This window comes from Poecile atricapillus, chromosome W, assembly GCF_030490865.1.
Source record: "Poecile atricapillus isolate bPoeAtr1 chromosome W, bPoeAtr1.hap1, whole genome shotgun sequence".
Taxonomy (NCBI): Eukaryota; Metazoa; Chordata; class Aves; order Passeriformes; family Paridae; genus Poecile; species Poecile atricapillus.
The window spans coordinates 47,179,278-47,202,523 of NC_081288.1; the positions used below are offsets into that span (position 1 = coordinate 47,179,278).

At 36.0% G+C, this 23,246-nt stretch overlaps 1 protein-coding gene across 3 annotated transcripts in view; it reads right to left on the reverse strand.

The window, feature by feature from the left end:
- Window positions 1-23,246, reverse strand: part of LOC131591816 (transmembrane protein 117-like) — a 178,653-nt gene that overhangs the window by 68,383 nt on the left and 87,024 nt on the right. For all 3 annotated transcript variants that reach the window (XM_058862885.1, XM_058862886.1, XM_058862887.1), the window contains one exon: window positions 219-316. In XM_058862885.1, the coding sequence (XP_058718868.1) occupies window positions 219-316 (98 nt within the window). The remainder of the gene's footprint in view (window positions 1-218; window positions 317-23,246) is intronic.

Genomic DNA, 23,246 nt, shown 5'->3' on the forward strand with positions numbered 1-23,246 from the left:
TGTATAAATCAATTTTAAAATTATATTTCTGCACTAACTATTTTGATTCGGAATTCCTCACTCAGGTACCATTTCTGCAAAGTTTATTTTTTTGTTAGACCAGATTTACCTTTTTTTCCCAACCATATCTCTTTCTGCTGCAGTTGGTTATAGAAGATATGATTTTCAACTTCTATAAAAGGTTTGTTTACAGTAATTTCATTTCATTATTTTCCTACCAGAATAAAATGATCCTAATGTTTCCTTTCTTCCAGAAAGCTCTGGCAGACTTTCCCCAGTCTGGGTAGGGCTTGTCCTGAAGCATCATATCTGTGACCTATAAGGAAAGAAGAAATAGTAGACAGTTACACTGGTGTTGCATAAGGAAGTGCTAGCAAGGACTTCAGGAACATTTTTATTTTGTCTGGCACACCTGCATCAGTTCTGGTATGATAACAGACAGTAGAATAATAGTAGGTCCAGTGTTATTTGCAGTGAAGAAAACAAATATTGGGCTACAAATTCTAGAAGTGCATGCAACTCTTTGAAAAACAATGAAACCTGTAGAGACCCAAAGATAAGAAGGTAAGAGGAATCAGTCTAAAAGTTACAGCAATTTACAGTACGTGAGTTACATTCCCCTGTGGCTCTGAAGCTTTCTGGCCCAACCTGGGAGAGGGGAACCACTTCCCTGAGAGCTGCATCAGCAGAATTTCCATTCTTGAAATCAGAACTGCAGCTAGGGAGTGGAAGCCTATGAATTAAGCACTATATAACATTTATAATGTCCTCTCAGTTTCTGCTCTCAGTATAAAAAGCACACTTGGGACTGGCAATAGAAAAAACACCCTTTAAAACTTGCAAAAAATTTTAAAAGTATGAAATATTTATTCTCATATTCATAATTCTTATCTAAAGAGACCATCTGTTTCTCTGTCCAGAGACTCATATATATGCAATATTTCTGGGTGGTACATGAAAGTATAAAAATTACTTTCAGCTCAGTGAGGGAGGTGAATACCCCTCAGGCACCTGCTTCTTTGGGAAGCTGTGTTTTCACAGCTTCCATTTACTTCAAATTAACTGTATTAAAAAGCACCAAAAGTTACATCACAATAATCTCATAAATTCTGCTGTGCAAAAGATCCAAAGTGAAAAACCTATCCATTTGTAAAGATTTATGAAATAATTGATCAGATAAAAGAAATGGGGGTGACCACCTGCTTCAAAATGCAGATAAGCAAACTAAATTCTGTCTCACAGTTACCAGTACAGAGTGGGAAATTGCTATGTGTTTTGATCAGAATGAAAATAAATCTTAAAGTTTCAGAAGGAAATAACTTCAAACTGAAAACAAAATTTCACAGATGTTTTAAAACCCAGTTTATCATCCAGAGTGTAAGCTACCACTTTCAATCAATGGCATTGAGTGTTTATAAAAAAAAAAATGTGGCCAATGAAAAATTAAAAATGGATTCATTTACTAAATTTTGGCTTCAAGTCCATTTGTGGTTAAAAGTACTCAGTGTATTAGCCTGGGCTGGGTCCAAAGGATAATGACTATGTTAAATAAATAGAAATGCACATTCTAGAATTTTATTATTCCATTAAACCTAACCTTAACAAAGAACAGATAATATCCTAAAAATACCACCTTTAATAGCTGTTTCATGTGGGTAAATATTTTCTTTGATCAGCAACCTACAATACTTTTTTATAAGGTCCCAATTATCTAAATGAATATTTCAATAAATATTTAATGCTGAACAAGACCTTTGTAAAGATTTAATTCATTACTTTAGTAACATTTTTTTCCTCTTAGGAAGAGTCTATATAATAATGAATATTTGCAAAGAAGAACAGATATTTCAAGAGGTTTTATTCAAGTTTCAAAATAGTTTCTTCAGATACCTTCTGGGAAATTATTATATTTGGGAGAAGTATGCAATTTGTAGCTCTATGACCAATTACTAGAGGAGCATGTTTCATAAGAATGACATTTGAGATGGAGATATTTTCTGAGGAAAATAGCAAGACAAGGCAGGAAATGTTCTTTAAAATATTGAATAGTTGGTCTTTCATCTCCCAACTTTGGTGTTTATTTAAAGTCATATCACCAGATCAATGTCAGGTCAGTTACAGCTAAATTGGCTGAAGCAGAGACAGCCATTAAAGGGATGCATTCCATAAAGAGAAATCCAATTAACTTTTGCATCAGAGAAATCAAATTCATTTTCTGATTTGGTCAAGGACAGTCACTGTAGAAAACAGCTTACAGGAGAGAAGCACTCAACACTGTCATACAGCACACAAGTTTTAGATATATATCAAATACCCCTTATTTTAGAAAAATATAAATTTTAATTTAATTTTCAGAACTTCATGTAAAGAAATGTGTGTGCTTTTCTTTATTCATATTTTACAATATAATTGCTGCACAGCATACATTTATCTCTGCATTTCTGAACTGTGTTTGAAAACATTGCTGATACGTGGGAATAAAATAAAAATTGAACACTTTAGTCTGCCTGCATCTTACATAATCAAGGTAAAATAGGAAAGCCACCTACAATGCAATTAAGTAATTAATTTTTTTCTTGAACTAGGTGATGCAATATACTTTAATCAATAATTACACTGCTTCAGTTCAAAAAGGAATGGCCCCTACATATAGACAGTGTATACACTTTTATTTTTTTTAGTGTCTCATGACAGAAACAGTTACACTGTATTAAATTGCAAAAGCAAAGCTGTATCACACACACTGCCTGACTTTATCAGTTATACAAATGCCACAAAAAAATCCATTTCCATTAATAATTAGTATGTCTGATATACATTATGGAATCCTAATTTTCATTTTACCCGATAAAATATGACTTTATCAACTATTCATATTACTCAATTACGCAGCTAACTCATAATGGTTTAAAAAAGATATATTGCTGTCTTTAATAGCAAAATGTTGTGATTGCCATTTTTCTGTTACAGAAAAACAAAACTGTTCCTTTTGATATGATACCTTTGATGTTTGATATAATCATTAAACTACAGAAAGGCTTGGGTTGGAAGAGACCTTACACATCCTCTAGTTGCAGCCCCACCCTGGGGTAGGGGCAAGAACACCTTGCACTAGACCAGGTGGTGTAGATACGACTTGACTACACAATATATAAATACAATCATTTGAAAAATGATGTTGTATCACATAGAAGAAATAATCTGGGACTCAAATTCATTCAGGACAAGTTGCTTACTCAGACAGGAAGTGCAGAAAGCAAAATCATAAAAAACTGCCAAGAAAACCCCCACAAAAGAGTAAGATACCTCAGATACCTGAGATGTACCAAGTGGAGCAGTAAGACACATTAAAGATCAATTATTTCTTCCATGCAGTTACTCTTTGAGCCTATTGTTCAGCATATTCTGTACATACTTTACATCTCTCTGTAGACACTCATGTCAAATCAGTTGTACCTCACAGGGTTCCTCCCAGCAGAGGTAACCTCTGCATGGGGAGTGTCAGGTAAGGCAAAGTATCTCTTCTATTATAAGTTAACAGCAAGTTAAACTTCCCTAAAAAGTACATTAAAATAAAAATAATAAATAAAATAAGTAAAATAAAAAAGAAAACTACCTCATTCTTTGGTCATGCCTACAAAGTATCATCCAAATACTTCACTAGCAGGGACTATGCTATCCTCTTCAAAGCACAAAGAGATAACTCACAGAAAACTGGTGTGGCACAGGCTGCTGGCCAAGCTATTTTCAAACAACAAATTGCATTTTAGAAAAGTAGAAATATAAAAGTACATCAGTTGGTTTAATAGTAGCACTTCTTCATATAAGCAGCTACAGAAACTGTTTCTTACTAGAGAAATGGACTCTGGACTTTAGGACACAATATATTCTACGCTGCAATATTCATAAAGTAGAGACAAGCCCTTAACAGAGCATTTTCTTTGCTGTATTCATACTTGGATAAATCATCAAAACAAGGTAAGAGAAGCCCTCCAGAATTCAACAGAAGAATCTAAGATCCACAAGAAAAGCCTGAAAACACAAACCAAATGGTGAAATATGAAATATTTTTGTATTATTTTGATAACACAATAAGTAGTGAAAAGTCTAACGGATAGTAGGCCTCATAAAATATAAAACATAAAATATCAGTAAAGAAGCTGTTTGTGTGCAACTACTCAGCCAAAAGGATTTGACTTCATGGTGTTATTGCTGGAAAATGGAGCACACTGAATAGCTGCATTTGCCAAATAATCTACCACTGTCAAATACATGACTCAAGTACTAGAAGTTTTAATATTTTTCAATTTTTATAATTTTACAATTTTAAGTATCTTATTTTAAAGACAAACCTCTTTGTAAGTAGCACTATATTAATTTCACTTAACACTCAGCCTCAAAATAGTGCATAATTTGCACATCTCCACTCACCCAAACTCTAAACAAGAAACATTTTCAATGCAACTGGGGGATTTCCTTGATAGGAGTGAATATCATAAATGCTAAATCTTTTGGAAATTGTAAGGATGACCCAGTGACAGGACAGCCCAGAGGGAAGTCTCCCATGGCAAGACCATGAACATTGAATTCCTCATCAAAAGAATCCATCAATAGTTTTGCAAGGACTGAACATTGCCTGTGCGTTTCTGAAAAGTATGTGAGTTTTTTTCTAGAAAAAACAGGGGCTAAGTCAGGTTAAAGTAATTATGTTCTCTGAAGTCAGAGTGTGAAGTCAATGAGAGCTAATGCATACCACTGAGGGGATACACTCCCCTTGCTTCGCTGTTGTGCTTTTAGGTAAGAGCTATATATAGGTGTCCCACTAACTGCACATCAATTCTTTATCTTATCTCAGTCTTTAAGTACTACACTACATCACAGTGATCATATACCAAACTAGGGAAACATTTAGTACTCAGTCATTAAAAGTTTCTATCCATCACTTTTCTCTTCTTTGAGATATGTAAAAACTGTGGAGCTGTTCACTTGATGTATAAAAGTAACCTTTAGGGAAAAGGTTTTTATGCTTTTTTCATACGGATTTCTGGGAGAAAATTGTCTTCTGTTGATGGTGACTAATCTGATACTCTTCTGTGATGGCATGATAGGATGGGTCAATGAGGGGAGGATAACTGATGTTGTCTGTCTCAACTCCAGCAAGGACTGTTTCCCATAATAACACCATGGATAAGCTCAGAAATTGGGACCTGTCTTAACATTTTTATCAGCAGTGTGGACAAAGAGATGAAATGTACCCTCAGCAAGTCTGCAGATGATGAGAAACTGTCGGGGGTGGTTGATATACCTGAAGGTTCTGCTGCCATTGAGCTGGACCTTGGTAGGCTGGAGAGTTGGGCAGAAGGAAACCTAATGAGGTTCAGAGAAGGCAAATCAGGATCCTGAACAGGGAGGGAATAATCCCAAGTGCCAGCACAGGCTAGGGATGACCTCCTGGAAGCAGCTCTGTGGAGAAGGATCTGGGGAACCTGAAGGGTGAGAGGTGACTATGAGCCAGCAGTGTCCTTGTGGCCAGGAGGGCCGATGATCCTGCCACTCCACTCAGCCCTAGTGAGGCCACATCTGGAGTGCTGTGTCAGTCCTGGCCTCCACAGGTCAGGAAGGCAAAGACCTATTGGAGAGGGTTCAGGGAAAGCCACAGCAATTGAGGGGTCTGGAGCATCTCCCTTATGAGGAGAGACTGCGGGAGCTGGGCCTGTTTAGTCTGGAGAAGATTGAGAGGGGATCTCATTAATACATATAAATATCTCAAAGGTGGGTGCCAAGAGGATGGTGCCAGACTCTTTTCAGTGGTGCCCAGTGACAGGACAGGGAGCAATGGCCATAAACTGAGAAACAAGAACTTCTACCTCAACATGAGGAAGAACTTCACATTGAGGGTTGCAGAAAACTGGAACAGGCTGCCCAGGGAGGTTGTGGAGTCTCCATCTCTGGAGACATCCCAAACCCACCTGGACACATTCCTGTATCACCTGCTCTAGGTGACTGTTCTGCCAGGGGCTTGGACTAGATGATCTCCAGAAGTTCCTTGCAACCCTTCCAATTCTGTGATCATACCTCAACTGTTATACAGCTTACACATGATAATATGCAATGCCTCTTTTAATTCTGAAATTGTTTTGGCAGTTGAGCAGAAGTGTCAAGAACTTTGTTACACATTCGTCTGAAATAACTGTTAATTTATTTCAATCCCCTCTGCTGCATTTTGGAATAAACAAAATGTGTAAGTGTTTGAAAACAAATTTAACAAATATTTGTAATTAGGCTTACAGATCTCTAAGGGGGATGATATTTTTAAAGCTAAATATTATTAGTCAGCTGTAAATACACTACTAGATTTTAAAGTTCTGTCTGCTTCCTCTATTTTGGAGCATTCCTAATTTAATTTATTTCAACCCTAAAAAAAATGAAGAATCTTTTAAGTTACTTCTTCTTCAGTTTAATTGCAATAAATTCTTCTCATATTTGCATATTCAAAGCAGCAACAATCACAGAGACAAGATGGCCCCTTCAATATACTTCATATATATATTCAATATATCTTTATTATTTTCTCATTTTAATCAGAGCCAGAACATCGTTCTTGTCTTACCAATACATATTGTTTTAACAATAAGTAAATCCTGAGAAACAACATTAAATTGCTGTCAAATTCAGTAACTAATATGAGTAATAAAGAATATTATGGTTCACTTTTGTGGCTCCCACAATGGTCCCCAGTACAATTTTGAGCATTTGCATCTTTCCCACCATATTTCCTAAGTATTGCTCTTATGAGCTCTTATTCTCCCAATCCACAACATTTGGACATATGTACTCTTACACCCAAATATCCACCAAAACCAGTTAAAAAATTTCTTCTGTATAAACATGGAGGAGGCCTATGTTAATTACTACCATCCTTACTTATCCATGCAAATTTATTTCTCCACCCACTGAGGAAGTAGAAAGTCTCTTATCTTTTAGCTAGAATGTCTTGATTGGTTCCAAATATTGTCATAATGGTTTAAGTGCAATCCATGATGGGATAAAAACTCTACAAGATGGCAAGAACAACTAAAAATACATACACTTCAGGTTCAGCTTTAGAAAAGTCACTTCTCCCATCACTTCCTTTCAATTTCCAAGTTCAGTTAGGACAGAATGCTTCACAAAGATAACATCTAGCACATAATGAATTTCTGGTAAAAAACTTTAGATAGCAAAAGGTTACTTAGGGAGAAATCTGGTCTGCAATTATTTCAAGTCTATTCAACTTATTCTGGAAATTATACTCTGTATTTTAATACTAGGAGAAATAATTTCTAAATAAATTTCCTTTTTCTTAAAAGTCAAACAAAAAATTTAAAAAAATTAAAAATTAAAAAAAAAATTAATTTTCTTTTTACTGGAAATTCTTTGACAGTTCATAAACATCAGTAACTGCATAGGATCAATTTTACAATTGAACCAGAGCTTCTGCAAAAAACTCTTAAGCTGTGCCACTTCATTTCCTAACATGTTTCAAATCCCTACTGTGCACACAAACCGTTATATACATGCAACAAAATATCCTGGCTGCCATGTGGCAAGCACTTGCTGTTTATGTAATCATTGACAGCTCATTTCAGAAGACTTTTTTCCTTGCTTTACAGCTTCCTTATTAGTGTTACAAATGCAGAAGCAGAGGTCAGGGTAATGTCACATATTACAGACAAAGTGTGAGACATAAAGCCACATCATGATTTTCATTTAAGGCATTCAGCTCGGTTCCATTTTCAGCCATCATGGCAGGAAAGTTTGCTTTACTCATTTAGAGAGCTTAGTGGTTCTGGTGAAAGGCCAGAGACAGAAGTCATGCCATGTTTGGTGCACATGGCACATGCATCTAAATCAATATAGATTCTTCGTATAGTCAGTGAAAAGAAAAAGCATTTCTGGGGTGAAATTCACTTCAAAATAGATTCTGTTGTAAGGATGTATCTATTTTTCTTCACTCTACACCAGAACCTGCTCAGATGATCACACTGCTGGCAATGGAAGTCTGAATCGCAGCATGGTTTCCTACATTTGTTAGTGTTTCTCACCAAAGTCTCATTAACCTGGTTAATGACATATGTGATGGCTCACAATAGATGAGGTTTTATCATAGGAAAGGGCTGTATTCACACATCTTCTGTAAGACTCTTCACAACTTATCCTTTCTTTAATTCTACGAATTACATTGTACAAACCAAAGCACTGAAGAAAGAATTGAGCCAGCACCTGATTAGTACAGAGGAAGCCTATGGCAGAAGGTTCAAAATGAGTTCATGCTGAAAGAGAATTTTTATGCAAAATTCAAGTAGCAGTTTTTAAATTAGGGTTGGATCCATAACATTTTGGAATACTGGAGGAATGGAAGCATTTCCTCATTTACCTCAGCATTTACAGGTTCCCAGCTTTGAGCTGTACAATCACATGACATAATCATAGAGGTTTTGTTTTAGCATATATGAAACCATACACTAAATGGTGACACATCATAATTAAGGTGTGGTTCATCCTCTGAGCCTGTCTTAACCTAAGCAAATTTTTTGACATCTGAATGTACCTGTCACAGACAGACAAGTTCACCTGCCTGGTCCCATAAGGACATAGAACTCAGGAAGGTTGCTGTCTGCAGCAACGAAAAACAAGGAAAAAATTCTGATTTGGCACAATATAACACAGATGCTGAGCTGTTCTGGATAGATTGCCAGCCATTCTGGACATACTGACAAGGAGTAGTTACGACTCTAAAGTCAGCTCTTCTAGGCTTTGCAAACAGGAAGCTTACCAGAGTACCTGCTGTAGAGCAGAATACCAGCTTAGGCATGGAATATGTATCAGTTCCCAGGACATGAAGGAATCCCATGCCAGAGAGGTTCACAAGACAAAGGTTTCTACTGATCAAATTTAATTTCAGGCCTGTCTTCTTTCAACATCTTCATCTAACAATCTTCTCAGTAACAGTTGCACGTACCCGTGTGCTCTAACAGATGCAGACAGCTTTCTGCATGGGCCATTAGCTATTACTCTTGAGCAGTGCCATCATTTTTATTTGTATCATGATGCCCTCAGAGACTCACAGTTAGAGTTGTAAACTGTCAATTCAACGTCTGTGTAGTCTATGTTTTGATGTGCCAGAAGGTCATCATTTGCTGTTCTGACAATTGTAGTTTTGAAGTTCTTGCTCTTCAGGAAAAAAGTGACAACACACATGTCACTTGGTGCCTTTCACATGCCTTCTCCTTTCACACAAATACTTTTTAATTAGATTTCGTGAGTTGAAGGATGAAAGAAGAATGTGTACAAATGTATAAATAACACTTGTCCAACACTTGAGTACACAGTAAGAGTGTGATTCTGTGGCATGTGAGGGAGCAATAAAAGTAACCTTTGTGACAATACTTTGTGACAATAGCATATTTCTAATGAATTATTTGGGAGGTTGCTATATTCTTCTCTGTTTAACTTCCACTTAGCAACTAATGAGGGAGTATCTTGTTATGAATGAGTGAATGTGAGATACAATGGGTGTTTCTGACACTCGATTTTTGGGAATTGATTTCACTTTACACAGTTCATTCTAGATCAACAGTTAAATAGGGTAAATATAAACTACAGAAGTGTATCTTTCAAAATTCTCTATTGGTGTCTGCGTAAGGCAGAACCTAGTAAAAACAAATGAATCTGTTCAAATGAAGAATGTGATTTCAAGCTCTGATGCTCACTCTCTGACTCCCACCTCTCTGTACCCAGGCACATAACCACAGAACCATCTGAACACGGGGATGCCCCTGGCAATGGGCAGGAGGCACACAGGCCACTCTGCTGAGGCACTCACCTGTCTCCCCTTGCCAAAACAAGGCACCTAATTAAATTAAAATCCGTCTCCATGCTGCTGACACCAAGCTGCATTTCCAGTTGATTCAAACCTGTGATGTCCTGACAGCTCAGAGTGGTTTCAATCCATTTCATTCCTTTACAAGAAGCCTTTACTTCAGAGTAAGTAAAGGGGAACTTGAAACTTCCTTTACATGGCCTTTTCTGTTCTGCACTCAAGGAAAACACAGCTACTACATGACAATATTTTCACTCTAAAGAGAACAATTCTGCACAAAACAAGTTTCTCATGCAAACTCTTACTGGAAAACAAACAGAAAAAATTCACGAAGCACTCTGAATAACCATTCATTAGCTCTTTCCCATACTTTCTTTATCATACTTTAAGGGATTATACAACTAGAATAATATTCATGTGCAGCTGCTGGTCCTTTGATAGATTTATGGGCAGCATCATTAACTGTTTTTATTTACCTTTTCATACTGAAGTTACAATCACACTGAGAACATAATCCATCAACATATTATAAATCCTTCTGCTTGTCCCCATTTCCTGTGCAATTCTGCACTTGAGGTGCAAGCATGGCCACAGTTTTGCTCAATCCTCTTTAAATGGTAAAGAATTACTTCAGTCTTACTTCCAGAATAAAGAGTAAGTATGGAAGGTATTTAGTGGAGGGTGATTAGTACCAGTTTCACTTCAACAGAAGAAAATCTCCAGACTCTGCTGCAAAGTCATTTGCTATTCTGAATAACAAGTATTTTGTTTTGAAAAGCCAGTCAATTATTTTTCCTGTTGGATTATGTTCTTTAAGAAAACCTAGACAATTCTTTAACAATTCAGATTATAATTAAAATGTAAAAATATCCATAAAAAATTCACAAGAGGATGTAGTATCTTATTAGAAAGCAGAGAAATAATTATTACTCTTAAACTGTATTGGCATTGTTCAAGGAATTCTCAGTGCTGAAAGAACACAAAATGAGTGTCCCTATTCCCTGAATAGGGAACTTTTGGGATTAAATATTCAAAAAAATGAGATCATAACTAAAGTTGTCTCTATTAAAAAATCATAATATTGAAGGCCTTGAGAATTTCAAGTGATACTGCTATTCCCTTAAAATTGTGTGATTGGCTGAGATATACCAAATTAAGAAAGATATTACCATTAAGATTTATTTTATTTTCTTTCAGGTTTTAAGGTTCATGTTTTTGTAGACTTTCCACCAAATTTGATGCCTTGAAATAAAGTAGAGGATAAGACATTCATATCACACAAAACTCCACTTTGGCTTTCAGATAAGATTGCTGCTACTGCAGAGTCAAGAAAAAATATTACAAATTTTAGCAGCTCCAAATATTGATATTTTTTTGTACAGTAAGCACCAAAGGGGAATCTGGTTATTAAACATTAATGGATACAACTGAAGATGTTTTACACTGATTCTTGCTTGGGAAGAATATTGAAGACACACAGGGGATAAGGGTTTGTGAAGAATTCCTAAGTACTTGTTGGGTTGCTAGAGAGGATTTTAGAAAAGGAGGTACAGCAAAAAGAGAGCTGAGAGAAATTGCAGTATCTCTAGGGACAGAATTTTACACTCCCTCCTGGACTTGTGCTGAAATATGTTCCACAGCCCATTTGACAGTAAGTAGATAAGAGGTTCTGCAGACTGAGAAGTCAAGGATTGCTAGAAATGATTGGTAGTAATACTGCATTCTCACATGCCCTTGGCTATAGAAAATATCAGTCTTTAACCAAAATGCTTAGTTACTGAGCATAGGCAGAACTTTGTACTTTTGTTGGTTTTGTTCAATAAGAAGTGAAAGAATACCAGAACCTCTGGGCAAAGAGAACATTCAAAGAGAATGGAAAGAAATTTGTTCCACTTTTAAGCACATTTGAGAACACAATCCTTAAGTTGTTTTTCAGCCCCTGGTATACTTTCATTTGAAATTTAATATCTCTTATATAAACAAAGAATCAAGATTTTTTCAGGTTTTCTTTTGGGCTTCATATGTATGACTATCCATCTGCAAACTTTCATCCCACAGGGAAGCAGGATTGATGCCTCTTAGAAGGAAACAAGCAACATTAGATCATGGCTGCACAGTTATTTGCCATCGGTTAGACATGCTTATTTTTTATCTGCTGTCTACACACAAGACCATGGGAAATCAGCTAATGGTCACTCATTAAAATGTACTTTTGCCTTATACATATTTATAAGAAACACTGTAGCAAAAACCAATACATTCTTTCAAAAAAGAACAAAGGAGAAAAAGCTCAAGGAGACCAACTTTACATGAAAGGGAAAGTTAGTTTTCTTGAATGTTCAGATGTTGCAAATTAAAAAATGCTGCTTTATCAACATGGTGTAAAGCAGAATTTTTTATCAGATTCTCTTTTGAACAACGATTTTTGGTCAATTACTACTTCCCACGTGGACATTTCTCAAGGCTGAGCCATACTGTGTGCACAGCTGATATGGTACAATCTTTTCTCTACAGCTGGTCTAGTTTGTCATCTCAGCTTACTTGATTAAGTATTTTAATCAGTGATTTGCTTAAGACCATGCACCTTCTGTTAAAAATTGTCTGGCTGGTATTTAGTTGAAAACCAGTTGACTTCTCAACATCTTACTTAGACTTTGTCCATTTCTCATGCCATAATTTTTGAAGGGTTTATAATTAAATTCTTTCTTTCTTTCTTACAAAACAATAATGAATGTTCTCCAATACCTGCAAATTCTCTACAAATAATGATGGTAAGCAGCTTCCAATTAAGCTGCTAAGCTATTTTAAGTTTAGTATAATGCCATGGAGAATATATAACAAGATTGCCTTATTTTGCTTTAAACTTAGACCTTTTTGCCAAAATCTGGGTTTAGTAAAATATTTATCCCTTATTTTCTGACCGTTTTGTTAAGTTATCCCTTTTATTCAGCCAGATCAGGTGTATTGATAATTTTTTTGGACAAAGTAGTTCTGATTTTTCTCACAGAGTTCTTGGGAAATGAAATGCAGGCTATATTTACACGCTTGAACTAGCTTCGATGTACAATCTGAAAACATATTTATTCTATTCATGCAGCCTATGTTTATATATGTCTTCCTTATGATATTAACATAACCCAGGAGCATTATCATTTGGCTTTCCTAAGTAGACTGTTTGGCTGAGCTCCAGCTCTTTGCCTTTCTCTCAGCACAAGGAGGGAACCACCTTTTTTGGAAAATTATTTTTGGGAAAATGTAAATCTGCTCTCCAGAGCTCACATCATATTTTCTTAATATCTTCTAGAAATTTTTATTGATAAATGAGAAACAGAAGCTCTCTGAATAAGCATAAACAGAAGGACTTAAAAAATTATAGTTTTAACTTATAACTGTAAAGAGAAGGCAAAGATTGTTATATTATTAGTGTTCTCAAACAGTAACTACATATTCTCAAGTGATATGAGACAAAAAATTCACTTTAACTGGGAAAATATGAAGATACTATATTTACTGGATATCCACTACTGCAAGAGTTGAAGTAAATTTATATCTACAGCTGATTTACTCTAAATTACATCACCTCTCTATCAAATATATATGTTCTGCTTTAGTAAAGTTTCACCCTCCTTGCCTTGACTACTTTAGGTCACCTTTGAACCAGTCCCTAGACCACAGTTTTGATGCCTCTGAATTCTCACCGTTAAACATAAGTCCTTGCTCAAAAAAAAAAAAGTATTTTAAAATTACTCAGCCCAGGACTATGTAGCCCATTTTTACAAGAGCACTGTGACATTGTACCTGACAACTCCACTCTAGTTCCACTTTGAAAGACAGTCTATTGAAAACTAAGCTAGTGCTGATGCACTTTAACCCAGGTGCATATTAACCTAGGAGGCATACTGCTGGTTTAACTGCTACCTAGCCAAATTCATGTGGTAACACTTCAAGCATAAATGACAAATGCAAGCGGTGATGCTCAGTGTATGTATAATGCATAAAGCAGAAATGCACATTCCCTGATGTCTTTTGTCACATAAGCAGGAATCTCATGAAAGTGTCCACGTCAGTTGGCTGAAAAATTGGAACAGAATTTTAAAGGTTTATTTATATAAGCATATAAACTTTATCTAAATATGCTTGAAAACCAGTAATGTCTGTAAACACTTTTATTAAAATTTCAGCTACTCTCTGTATATTGGCAAAAACATTTTATAACAGATGAATAATGAAACATGATTACAGTTCTAGATTAGCTAAAATCGGTATGACCTTAGGTCTAGTATGAAACATTTCTCATGTTTATTTATATACAGTACATACAGGCATTTTAGTTTGCAGTAGGGCTTCCTGAATCCTATGAAAACCCGAAGTTTAATAAAGAGCCTTATCATCTTTGAAAACATTTTCATTTTTTGATATAAAAATGAAACAAGAGACAGTCAAATATGATTGAAAGAGATTCTAGAAAGAGAGATGGAAGACAGAGAGTGAGAAGTGTGGAAAAGATAAAATACTGAAAATGAGAGTATGAGTTGAAATAAACTTATTAAAATTGACATATTAATGTATAGTTGCAAAAGAATGGAGATCCAATTCAGAGCTGTTTACACTTCCTTCAAAAGAAAGAAGGATTGACATTGACAGGTAGATTATCCCTAGATTAAAGAAAACTACAGCTTTAAACCAAGTACTAGAATATTTCACAGGACATCTCAGATTGAATATTAATTCCTGAAGTGTTTGAAAGGGAATCCAAACAAGTGTTCAAGTAAGACAAAATACCAACCCACAGGACAAGAACCAAGCCAAGGCAGACCAAAGGCAGGAGCCTTTGCTTCTTCCAGGAGCAGAAAGTTCACATTTAAGACCTCAGTGTTATCATGTGCTCGAGAGACAAGCAAAAATTAGCTACTACCTGAAGCTATTAAATATAAACTACTTCTAATTGGAGTATTTTGTAGATTTTTCACCTTCATGAGTAATTAAGATGTCTTCAGAACACACAGAATCCAGTGCTGTCATGTGAATCATTGAAGGAGCAGAGAGGAGCAATGGATAATTGCCTAGTGATTTATAAGCTTTACTATCTCATTGGATAAATGTGAAGAGACTTCATATGAGTCTTCAACAACTTTTTGTCTGCTATGGAGCAATGCTAGAGCCCAGCAAGGAAAACTCTAAACTGCCATCAATGCAAGCCAGTGTGTCTTCTCAGTGGGCTGCAGTGCCATCTACACACACTTTCAGTTCACAGGCAACTGATCTAACGTGCTTTGGCCTCCTGAGACGCAGGCAGATTAATTTTGATGAAGGACTACAAAGCATTGCTTTCATTTTTATGACCCAGGACTGACATCTATGCATTGTGCACTTCTTATGCTGGGTTTGCAAATATGGATTTGCCACCTTTTTTCATTCCATGCCAAATGAAAAATAATGAAGGTAAACCGATTCATCACATGAATATTTCATTCCAGTTACTAGGCAAATAAGTTAAACTATGTTTTAATCCTGCAGTCAGCAGTCAACAATTAAATTTAGTTTAGCATGAGAAGATTTGAGTTTTTCTTTGCTCAGAATGATGTTTTATCAACTGTTGATTCATTGGGGCTTCTTCTGTACTGGTCTACAAACAGGACGGTGATTATCACTGTTGAATGAAGGTTCTCTGTGTCAGATACCTCTGGTGATGTATCTTCACCCACCCCAATGACCATGAAACTTTTGGGTTCCAATAATGTTGGACATAAATTTGAACAGCCCTTGAATCCAGTATTGCAAAGCTACCTATCCCTGGCTTTCCACACAGATGTGTCTACTATCAATCATTTTAAATACAGAAATAAGGCTATGAAATATTTGGGACGATACTGAAAACAATTTATACACAGAATTTGCAGGCAAGCTGGGGATCAGGCAATAGAAGGACTGACTGCAGAATCAGATTCTTCAGTCTCAGTTTCTTAGCCACAGCTAGTATTAAAAGTTACAGCCAGAGTGACCATTAAAAAGCAATATTTGTATCATTTTTAGTAAAATTGTTTTTCCATCTCTCACACAATTACCAAAAACCCCATAAACCCCAAAACAAAACAACAAAAGAAAGCTGAGAATTACCAATGATGGTAAACAGGACATATTTAGAGCTGTTACTTGCAACCTGGCGCATACACTTGATTAAAATAATCAGAAAAATTATTATTTGTTAGCTGTTTCAGTGTAACAATCAATGTAGCATAAAACCAGCAAAAGGGTGTTTGATTTCCTATGTCATATATTATACATATAAAATATATCTACATATATGCATGCTTCCTCTGTCAGATACTTATATTAAGCCCTCTTACAAGGAGAAAAAGGAGGATGTAGGCTTTTAGAAAAATTAATTACTTGATGGATTGAAGTTTTTAAAATTACATTAAAGGTTAGTTTATTTTAATGGTGAATTTTTAATAGCACACTTAAAAGTGGTAGTCACTTTTTAGTAACTACATATGCAAGTACAAAAATATTAATTTATACATAAGAAGAGGTACTTCTGCCTGTCTGTCCTCTTATGATCTGACTGGCAAAGAGTAACACCCTGAAAAAATTAAACTGGGACACAGGTCCCAGTGCCACAAAGACTTATGTGAGCAGCAGTTTACAGACTGCAAAGTCAAATGCAGTCATCATTCCTGGGCTCAAGTTCTTTCCCCAGTCTCGAGGCAGGGAAGTCTCTTACATTGGACTATCTACCACCCTCTTACTGTCCTGCTGGTCTCCTGCCTCCCAGCAGCATGCCATCCTCTAGTTTGTCTCACTGAAGATCTTGCCATGCCTATAATGAAAGAGCATTACCTAATAAATAAAGGATCTTAAGGCTTAAGACCTTTTTTTTGTACAAGCTCAAAGATTAATTTTGTCCTCCATGGGTTTTTTTCTCCATTGATTCTCCTGGTTATACAAAATTATCTAAAAACATTCTTTGGGAGTCAATGATTCTCACAATCTACATTGCCCCCACACTGCCACAACTCCACTGCAATTTTCACTCCCAAAGTAAATTCAAAATGCTAGAAAACAGAAATGGGCAGTAAGAAAGTGCTTCTAGAAAGGAGGCTGACGAAGACCTAAAGACACTCTGTTGCTGCAGAAATGTTACTGAAGCAAAGAACCAAGTACTTCAAATGGAAAAAATTAGTATCAGGTAAAAGGGCATATACAAGCAAACCAAGTCATATTTACTATTTTTTTTAAGCCATAGCATCACAGAGTCCTCATTTGAGCACTAAGCAGGATATTTTTGAAAGGGTGCTATTTATGAAGGGCATTTCTCTGCCAAAATTCTTATACGACATTCTAAATATATGGTATTTACACATCTACACTATTTTTACAGAGAATGCCCAGTCAGCACTGACAGCATACATATGACTACCCTTATTAAATTATTTCACAGTACTCATTCTTCTATAGGAAGATACTGAAATAGAACTAAAATACTTTTTGCCTCTGGCCATTCTTGCTTTTCTGTTGTTTCACTATTTGATTAGTTTGAGTGTATCTTTCACATTCTAGAGCCTATATTTTTCTGATCCAAGAAGTTTCTAGTTTTCAAATTCTTACACTATTTTTATTAACATTGTACATATTCACATTTTGCAATTGTGTCATTCTTTAGAGAAATATCATTAATCGTAATTATTTTAGCAGTTTTTAGAGGTTTTATAAGTAAGTAACTTGCAACATATTTTCTTTCTTTTTAGTAGTGTGATAGCAACAAAATTCCATCTAGAAAAAAAGTCCTGTGGTTTCTGACTATGCTCCTTTCTCATTAACTGCACTATAAATTAGGAACACAACAATAAATATTATGGCACAATAATTAGGAATAGATTAAGTTATCAGTTGGAACATGACTAGCAGCAGATTCCTATAGCTTACATTGTTTCACGACAGTTTTCCATTTATGAATAAAATTGGGGACTCTAAAATCTGTAGTTAGCTTCCTGAGATAAAAATAACAAAGCTTTTGGCAACATTTTAAGCTGTCTGACTTTGTACTGAAGCTGATGGAGATGGTCCATATGAGCCATTTTGTTGACTCCTGTGTGGTTGTAATATCTGAAACTGATGAATGGTAAAAGAACACTGAAGAGGTAATATAAGAAAGTTCTGCATGGCCATGACCATCTTCATTTCTAAACATTCTTTTGACCTCCACATCATCATAGCAATAAGAACACACTGTTTTATAGTTCCTGGAGGACAAAATAAACAAAAAAAAAAAAAAAAAAAAAAAAACAACAAAAAAACAAACCAAAACCAAACAGATGAAAATATTAAGGAAGGAAAATAAACAAGGCCCATTTAATTTCAGCTCTTTGAGTTCAAAGGTACTTGCACAGACAGCTCTACTAGTTTGCTATACTGGAGACTTTGCTGCTTTTTCATCACAGTAAATATCAAATTATGGGCATATTTTGGATATGCTTTCTTTTTTCTGGAGCTGTCCTTGCAGACACATGATATTTATTTTCTCTGTGAAAAACAATCTAACGTGACTTTCACTTAAAGTAATTTTCTAAGCTAACAGTATTTCTTGGCCCAGATCCCTAGTCTGAGACTTGGTCATGAGAGGACAGTAAAAGCTTCAAACTGCATTTGGACTTTTCTGCTCCTACATACCCTCAAGCTCTGACTCAGCTCTCAGTATTCAGACTGATAAACACCAATGTTGTTTGATCACCTCTTCAAGGCATCACCATCATGTCAATTTGCTGTATCTGCCGGGCAAAAAGTGTGATCTTTTTACACCTGCAGTTCCAGTTACGAATGTGCAAGCTTCATTCCTCTAAGAGCAGTGAGGCTCACACACCTGGACTGATGAGGTGTAGCTATGGCTTGCCAAGAACAATATATTTTCCTTTGTTTGTTGGGATGTTAGTAACAAGATGCTGCAACTACAGCAGATAATGGAAGTGTAGCTTACATCCAGATGCCTACTGGAGGTGAATTAGTGTGAGAATCTTCCCAGGAAAATCCAGCAGGTTGCACGCGCATGGAAAGTATAGTGTATCTCTTTGGAACTGCCCTTTGCAAAGCTAACATTTTGATGTTTGATGTGGAAGAAAAGTCTCAGCTGTTCTACACAAGGCAATAGAAATGTCTTTTCCAAACAAAAACAAAAATGGAGAAGTTTATGATTCACATGGGATCCCAAAATACCTTCTGCTGATTTTGAAGGTTAACAACAGTTCTGACTCAGGAAATGCATCTTGGCAAATTCAGTGGAAAATTACTATGAAAAAGGATGAAAGGGCTGAATTCTGCTCTCCATTGCACAGAGCAGGGCAAGTCCATTAATGTGATTTTATGGCAAGAAGGACCCTTATTTTATACCCTCCTAAAAGAGAACAGAGTTCAGTCTAGACTTTACTGTTCTGCCTGCATTCTTGTCCTTCACAAGGCAGTCATACTTTCCTGTCACATTTTATTGCACTTTTATGAGATTTTTTTTGACAGAAATTGCATATCTTACACTCTGGGTGCCTGTTACTGTTCCTCATTAACAATATATAATGCATATAGCACAACTGGCATCAATGGGGCTGGCATGCTCAATTTAGGAACACGTATGCTACATAGTTGCTGGAAAGTATATATGAAATACAGAATTGAAAATGACAATAAATCTTCATCAACTAAATTAAATTCCAATCATGGGACACAGTTAAAAAAAACAGATAAACACTTTTAGAAATTATGCCAACTGCAAAATAGTTTCTAAATATTAATTAAAGGTTCTATTTAGAAGAATTTAATGCATGATTTCCTTACCATCTGTATTTTTAAAGTCTGAAAAGAACAAAAATGCAACATCTGGTTAAAATTACTTGAAGGTACTAATACTACACTGCTTGAATCTAAATTCAATAAAAGCATTCACTCTCCTTAAAAACATATTCTTCTCTAAATGAAAAGACTACCAATATATTATCTTTGTCGATTTGTCATGTGTCTACAAGCAATGTCAAACTGTATTTTTAGTTATGAAGTTTATGTAATCCCACAAGGCTTTATCTTGCCTTTATGTTGACAAATGAACAGAGCTGAAATATATGGGATCTGAGCTTCTGTCAAGATACACCCTGTTTCCAAAGCCATTGTTCTTGCACAGCTGTTTCCTTTAAGCTATTGACTTAAACACAGTTTTATTATTCTTCTGGGCTTATTACTGACTTCCTCAGTAGATGAAGTTAATCATATCCAAACTTTATCTTTGTAGACAAGGAAAGAGAATGCAGCAGAATTTTAACATGATATACCAAGATGCAATGGGGTGACTTGGATAACTAATTTAACACACATAGCTGTGATGTGGCTACGTTTTCTTATTCCCATGTTCTTGTTTTTAAAAATATACTTGCAACATACTACAAGATGAAACTGAAAATGCTACGTGCATTGCTTGTAAGACCTTTTAGTCATTAGCACAGGCAGTAATCATTGGTAGCACATAGGTGCTGCAGTGAAATGATTAAGTTAGCAAGTTCGCTTGCTGAGCATAACACAGGAGACAGATTCCTTACATTGAATTACCATGTCCTTTCTAATCAGCATTCTTCACAAAAAGTTCTTTCTCCTGGATTATAACATTTATGATGAATGAAGGGTTGGTAGGCTGCCTACAAAGGTGCACAAATAGTTGAAAATAAGTGATTTGCTTATTGTTACCAGCAGAAGCCAGTGCAGGAACATCCATAAAATGCTACAGTATTGTCAGAGGTGATAGTAGTGTGCTTTCTTCATTTTATTCAGCATCTATGTGTGGCAATACATTCCCTGCAGAAACATAATCTTGAATAATCCTTCAAGGTCTTGTTAACTGCTTTGCGTAAAAATATTTCAAGAGTATGACACGAAAACTGTTTGCACAGAATAGTTAGTCTAGCTGTCAGACATGCTTGAGACATGCTCTTTTTTCATTTAGAAAAAGGATACACTTTTTTTTCTTAAAAACACCAATTACTTTAATATAAATACTTTTTAGTTGTTGTTTTCAAGCAAATTACAGGCTAAAGAAAACACTGGAGAAGCACAGAAAATAGTCAGATTACAGACAGGCTGTTGTTCCTTAGTTACACAGACATGAATAGAGAGATAAATTTGAACTGCAGTTCTTAACAAGAAATTCTTAATCTAGTCAACACCTGCCATCCTGTGAGCAAAGTGGGGAACCCATAAACCTCAATCTGTACCCCTGGAAATTGAATATTCTGAATATGTATGGAATAGATGGAATAAAAGCACTACTAAATCCCATCAAACTACTACTATTCCCTCTTAATTCCCGACAAAGACCACAAAGATATGAAGAAAATCTGCCACCTCACTAAACATCAACTTATTGTTGAACGAAGTACAGAAAAATACATTTCTCTTCAGAATCTATCAGACAGAGACTTGGCAGCAGGGATCCACAAATGTATGACCTCCAGATTGATTACTGCATCTCATTGTATCCAAGACTGAAAAATACGTACTGTGAAAAGAACTCCCACTGCTACAAAAGCAGCTGCTAGTCTGCTTAGCAACACAAGCCACTGTGAATGCATCATTCTGGCACACTGGTCTCTGCACAAGCTCCCTCACGAAATCAGAGTCCAGGTGGAGGTTATTTCCATGGTCCCCAAAACTCTCAGTGGGACTGGCCTTAGGTACTTGAGAGGCTTCCATCCCGTCTGCAGTGATGACCTTTTCTGACAGCTCTGTTCCCTTGGAACAATGAAGCTGTCAGCCAAGGGAGGAAGCTCAGCAATGCAGAAGGACTAACTTTATAGAAGCTGAATCTTGGTGAGAGTGCTACCATTCAGAAGAGAGGGAAATTACTAAATCACATCAGCTGAAATCCTCAGACCTTCCCCAGGCTTCTTCACCATTAACTGAACCCTGCAAAATAGGTGGATAGATTGGATTCCAGTCTTCAGTGTATAACAACTGCCAGATGTAAATATAAAATAGACACACACAGTGAGAGGTGTAATACTTTAATAATTACTCTTATTTTGTGGTTCCTAGATAATAAAAAAAGCAGAGAAAACTGCCTACCTACTCTATCTCAAATGTATCCTCTATTGAGGCCAATGAAAATTACTGAAAAGTGAGTTTGAAGTCATTCTTCCCAATTTCTTGCTCACTGAATTAGAATTATTGGTAATTACAGTTTAAGTTATTTCCCTAGAAAGATAATGGTCCCTACCACCAGTAAAGACACACCTCTCTCTTTTTCTCATAAAGTACTTTTGTTTTACTTCGGGGAACTCAACAGTGATAGGAAATTCAAAGCAGCCCACTTAGAAGTGCTGTGTTTTAAACAGTGCAGTGCTTCAGACGGACAGAAAAATATCCTCTTGAATATTTCTGTAAAAGGAAAGGAACATTCAGTCTCAAAAAATTTAACTCACTTTAACAACTGTTTTCAGCATCTGAAAGAAAAATAGCACAGGCTGTCATAAACAGTTATTAGGATCAGAAGGAATGAGACTGAACTTTTAACACTCTTTTCATACTATCACGATGTCACACTTAAGTCCTGGGACTTTATCCTTAACTGAGATATGGGTGCTACTGAAGAAAAGTGCTGCACAGAGTTCAAAAATGTGTCAGCCGGTGGAAGCAACTGGACTGAGTAAAATCCTTAGGGTAATAAAATGACCTGGCATGAATACAGATGTCTATAATTCACTCAAGTGTTTATATTTCTGACATCATACACTACAAAAACACTGCCTAAATGCTTTATGGACAGCAGCAGCACCCCAAGAACAAAACAACACTGCTCTCTGAAGTCATTCAGTATATTATATAGAACAGACTGTGAACTCTTCAACATTTGAAGTTCAAAAAACTTTAAAAACACGATGAATAATTCAATTTTTCTCTCAAGTGGCCTCATGCAATGGTGCTGGGGGTTGGAGTCAATGTTTATAAGTGAACTCAAACCAGAGTACCAGCTGCTAATGCTACAGCAAAAGGAGTAGGAACTCTCTTAAAATTTTTAAAGGGCTCCTCCAAATTTACTGGTTTGTGGGTTTGATCTGTACACTATCTTTTACACAAATACTGCTGTAAGGGTTGTGGGATGATCATTCTCACATTGTCAAACTAGTTTTGATAAGGCTGCAGTTAAATTTTTATAAAAGTGCATGTGGAATCAGACTTTTAAAACTATCTTGGCTCTAACATCATGAGTAATAAAATGGTTTTTCTGACTTTATCAGCACTAATGCTGATAGTTAGGACATTTTGCACAGAGGTTCACAAGCTACAGCTGCATGGATGGCATATTGAGTGCTTCTGTAATGTTGACATGTCTTGCTATCTGGTAATGTTCATTAAG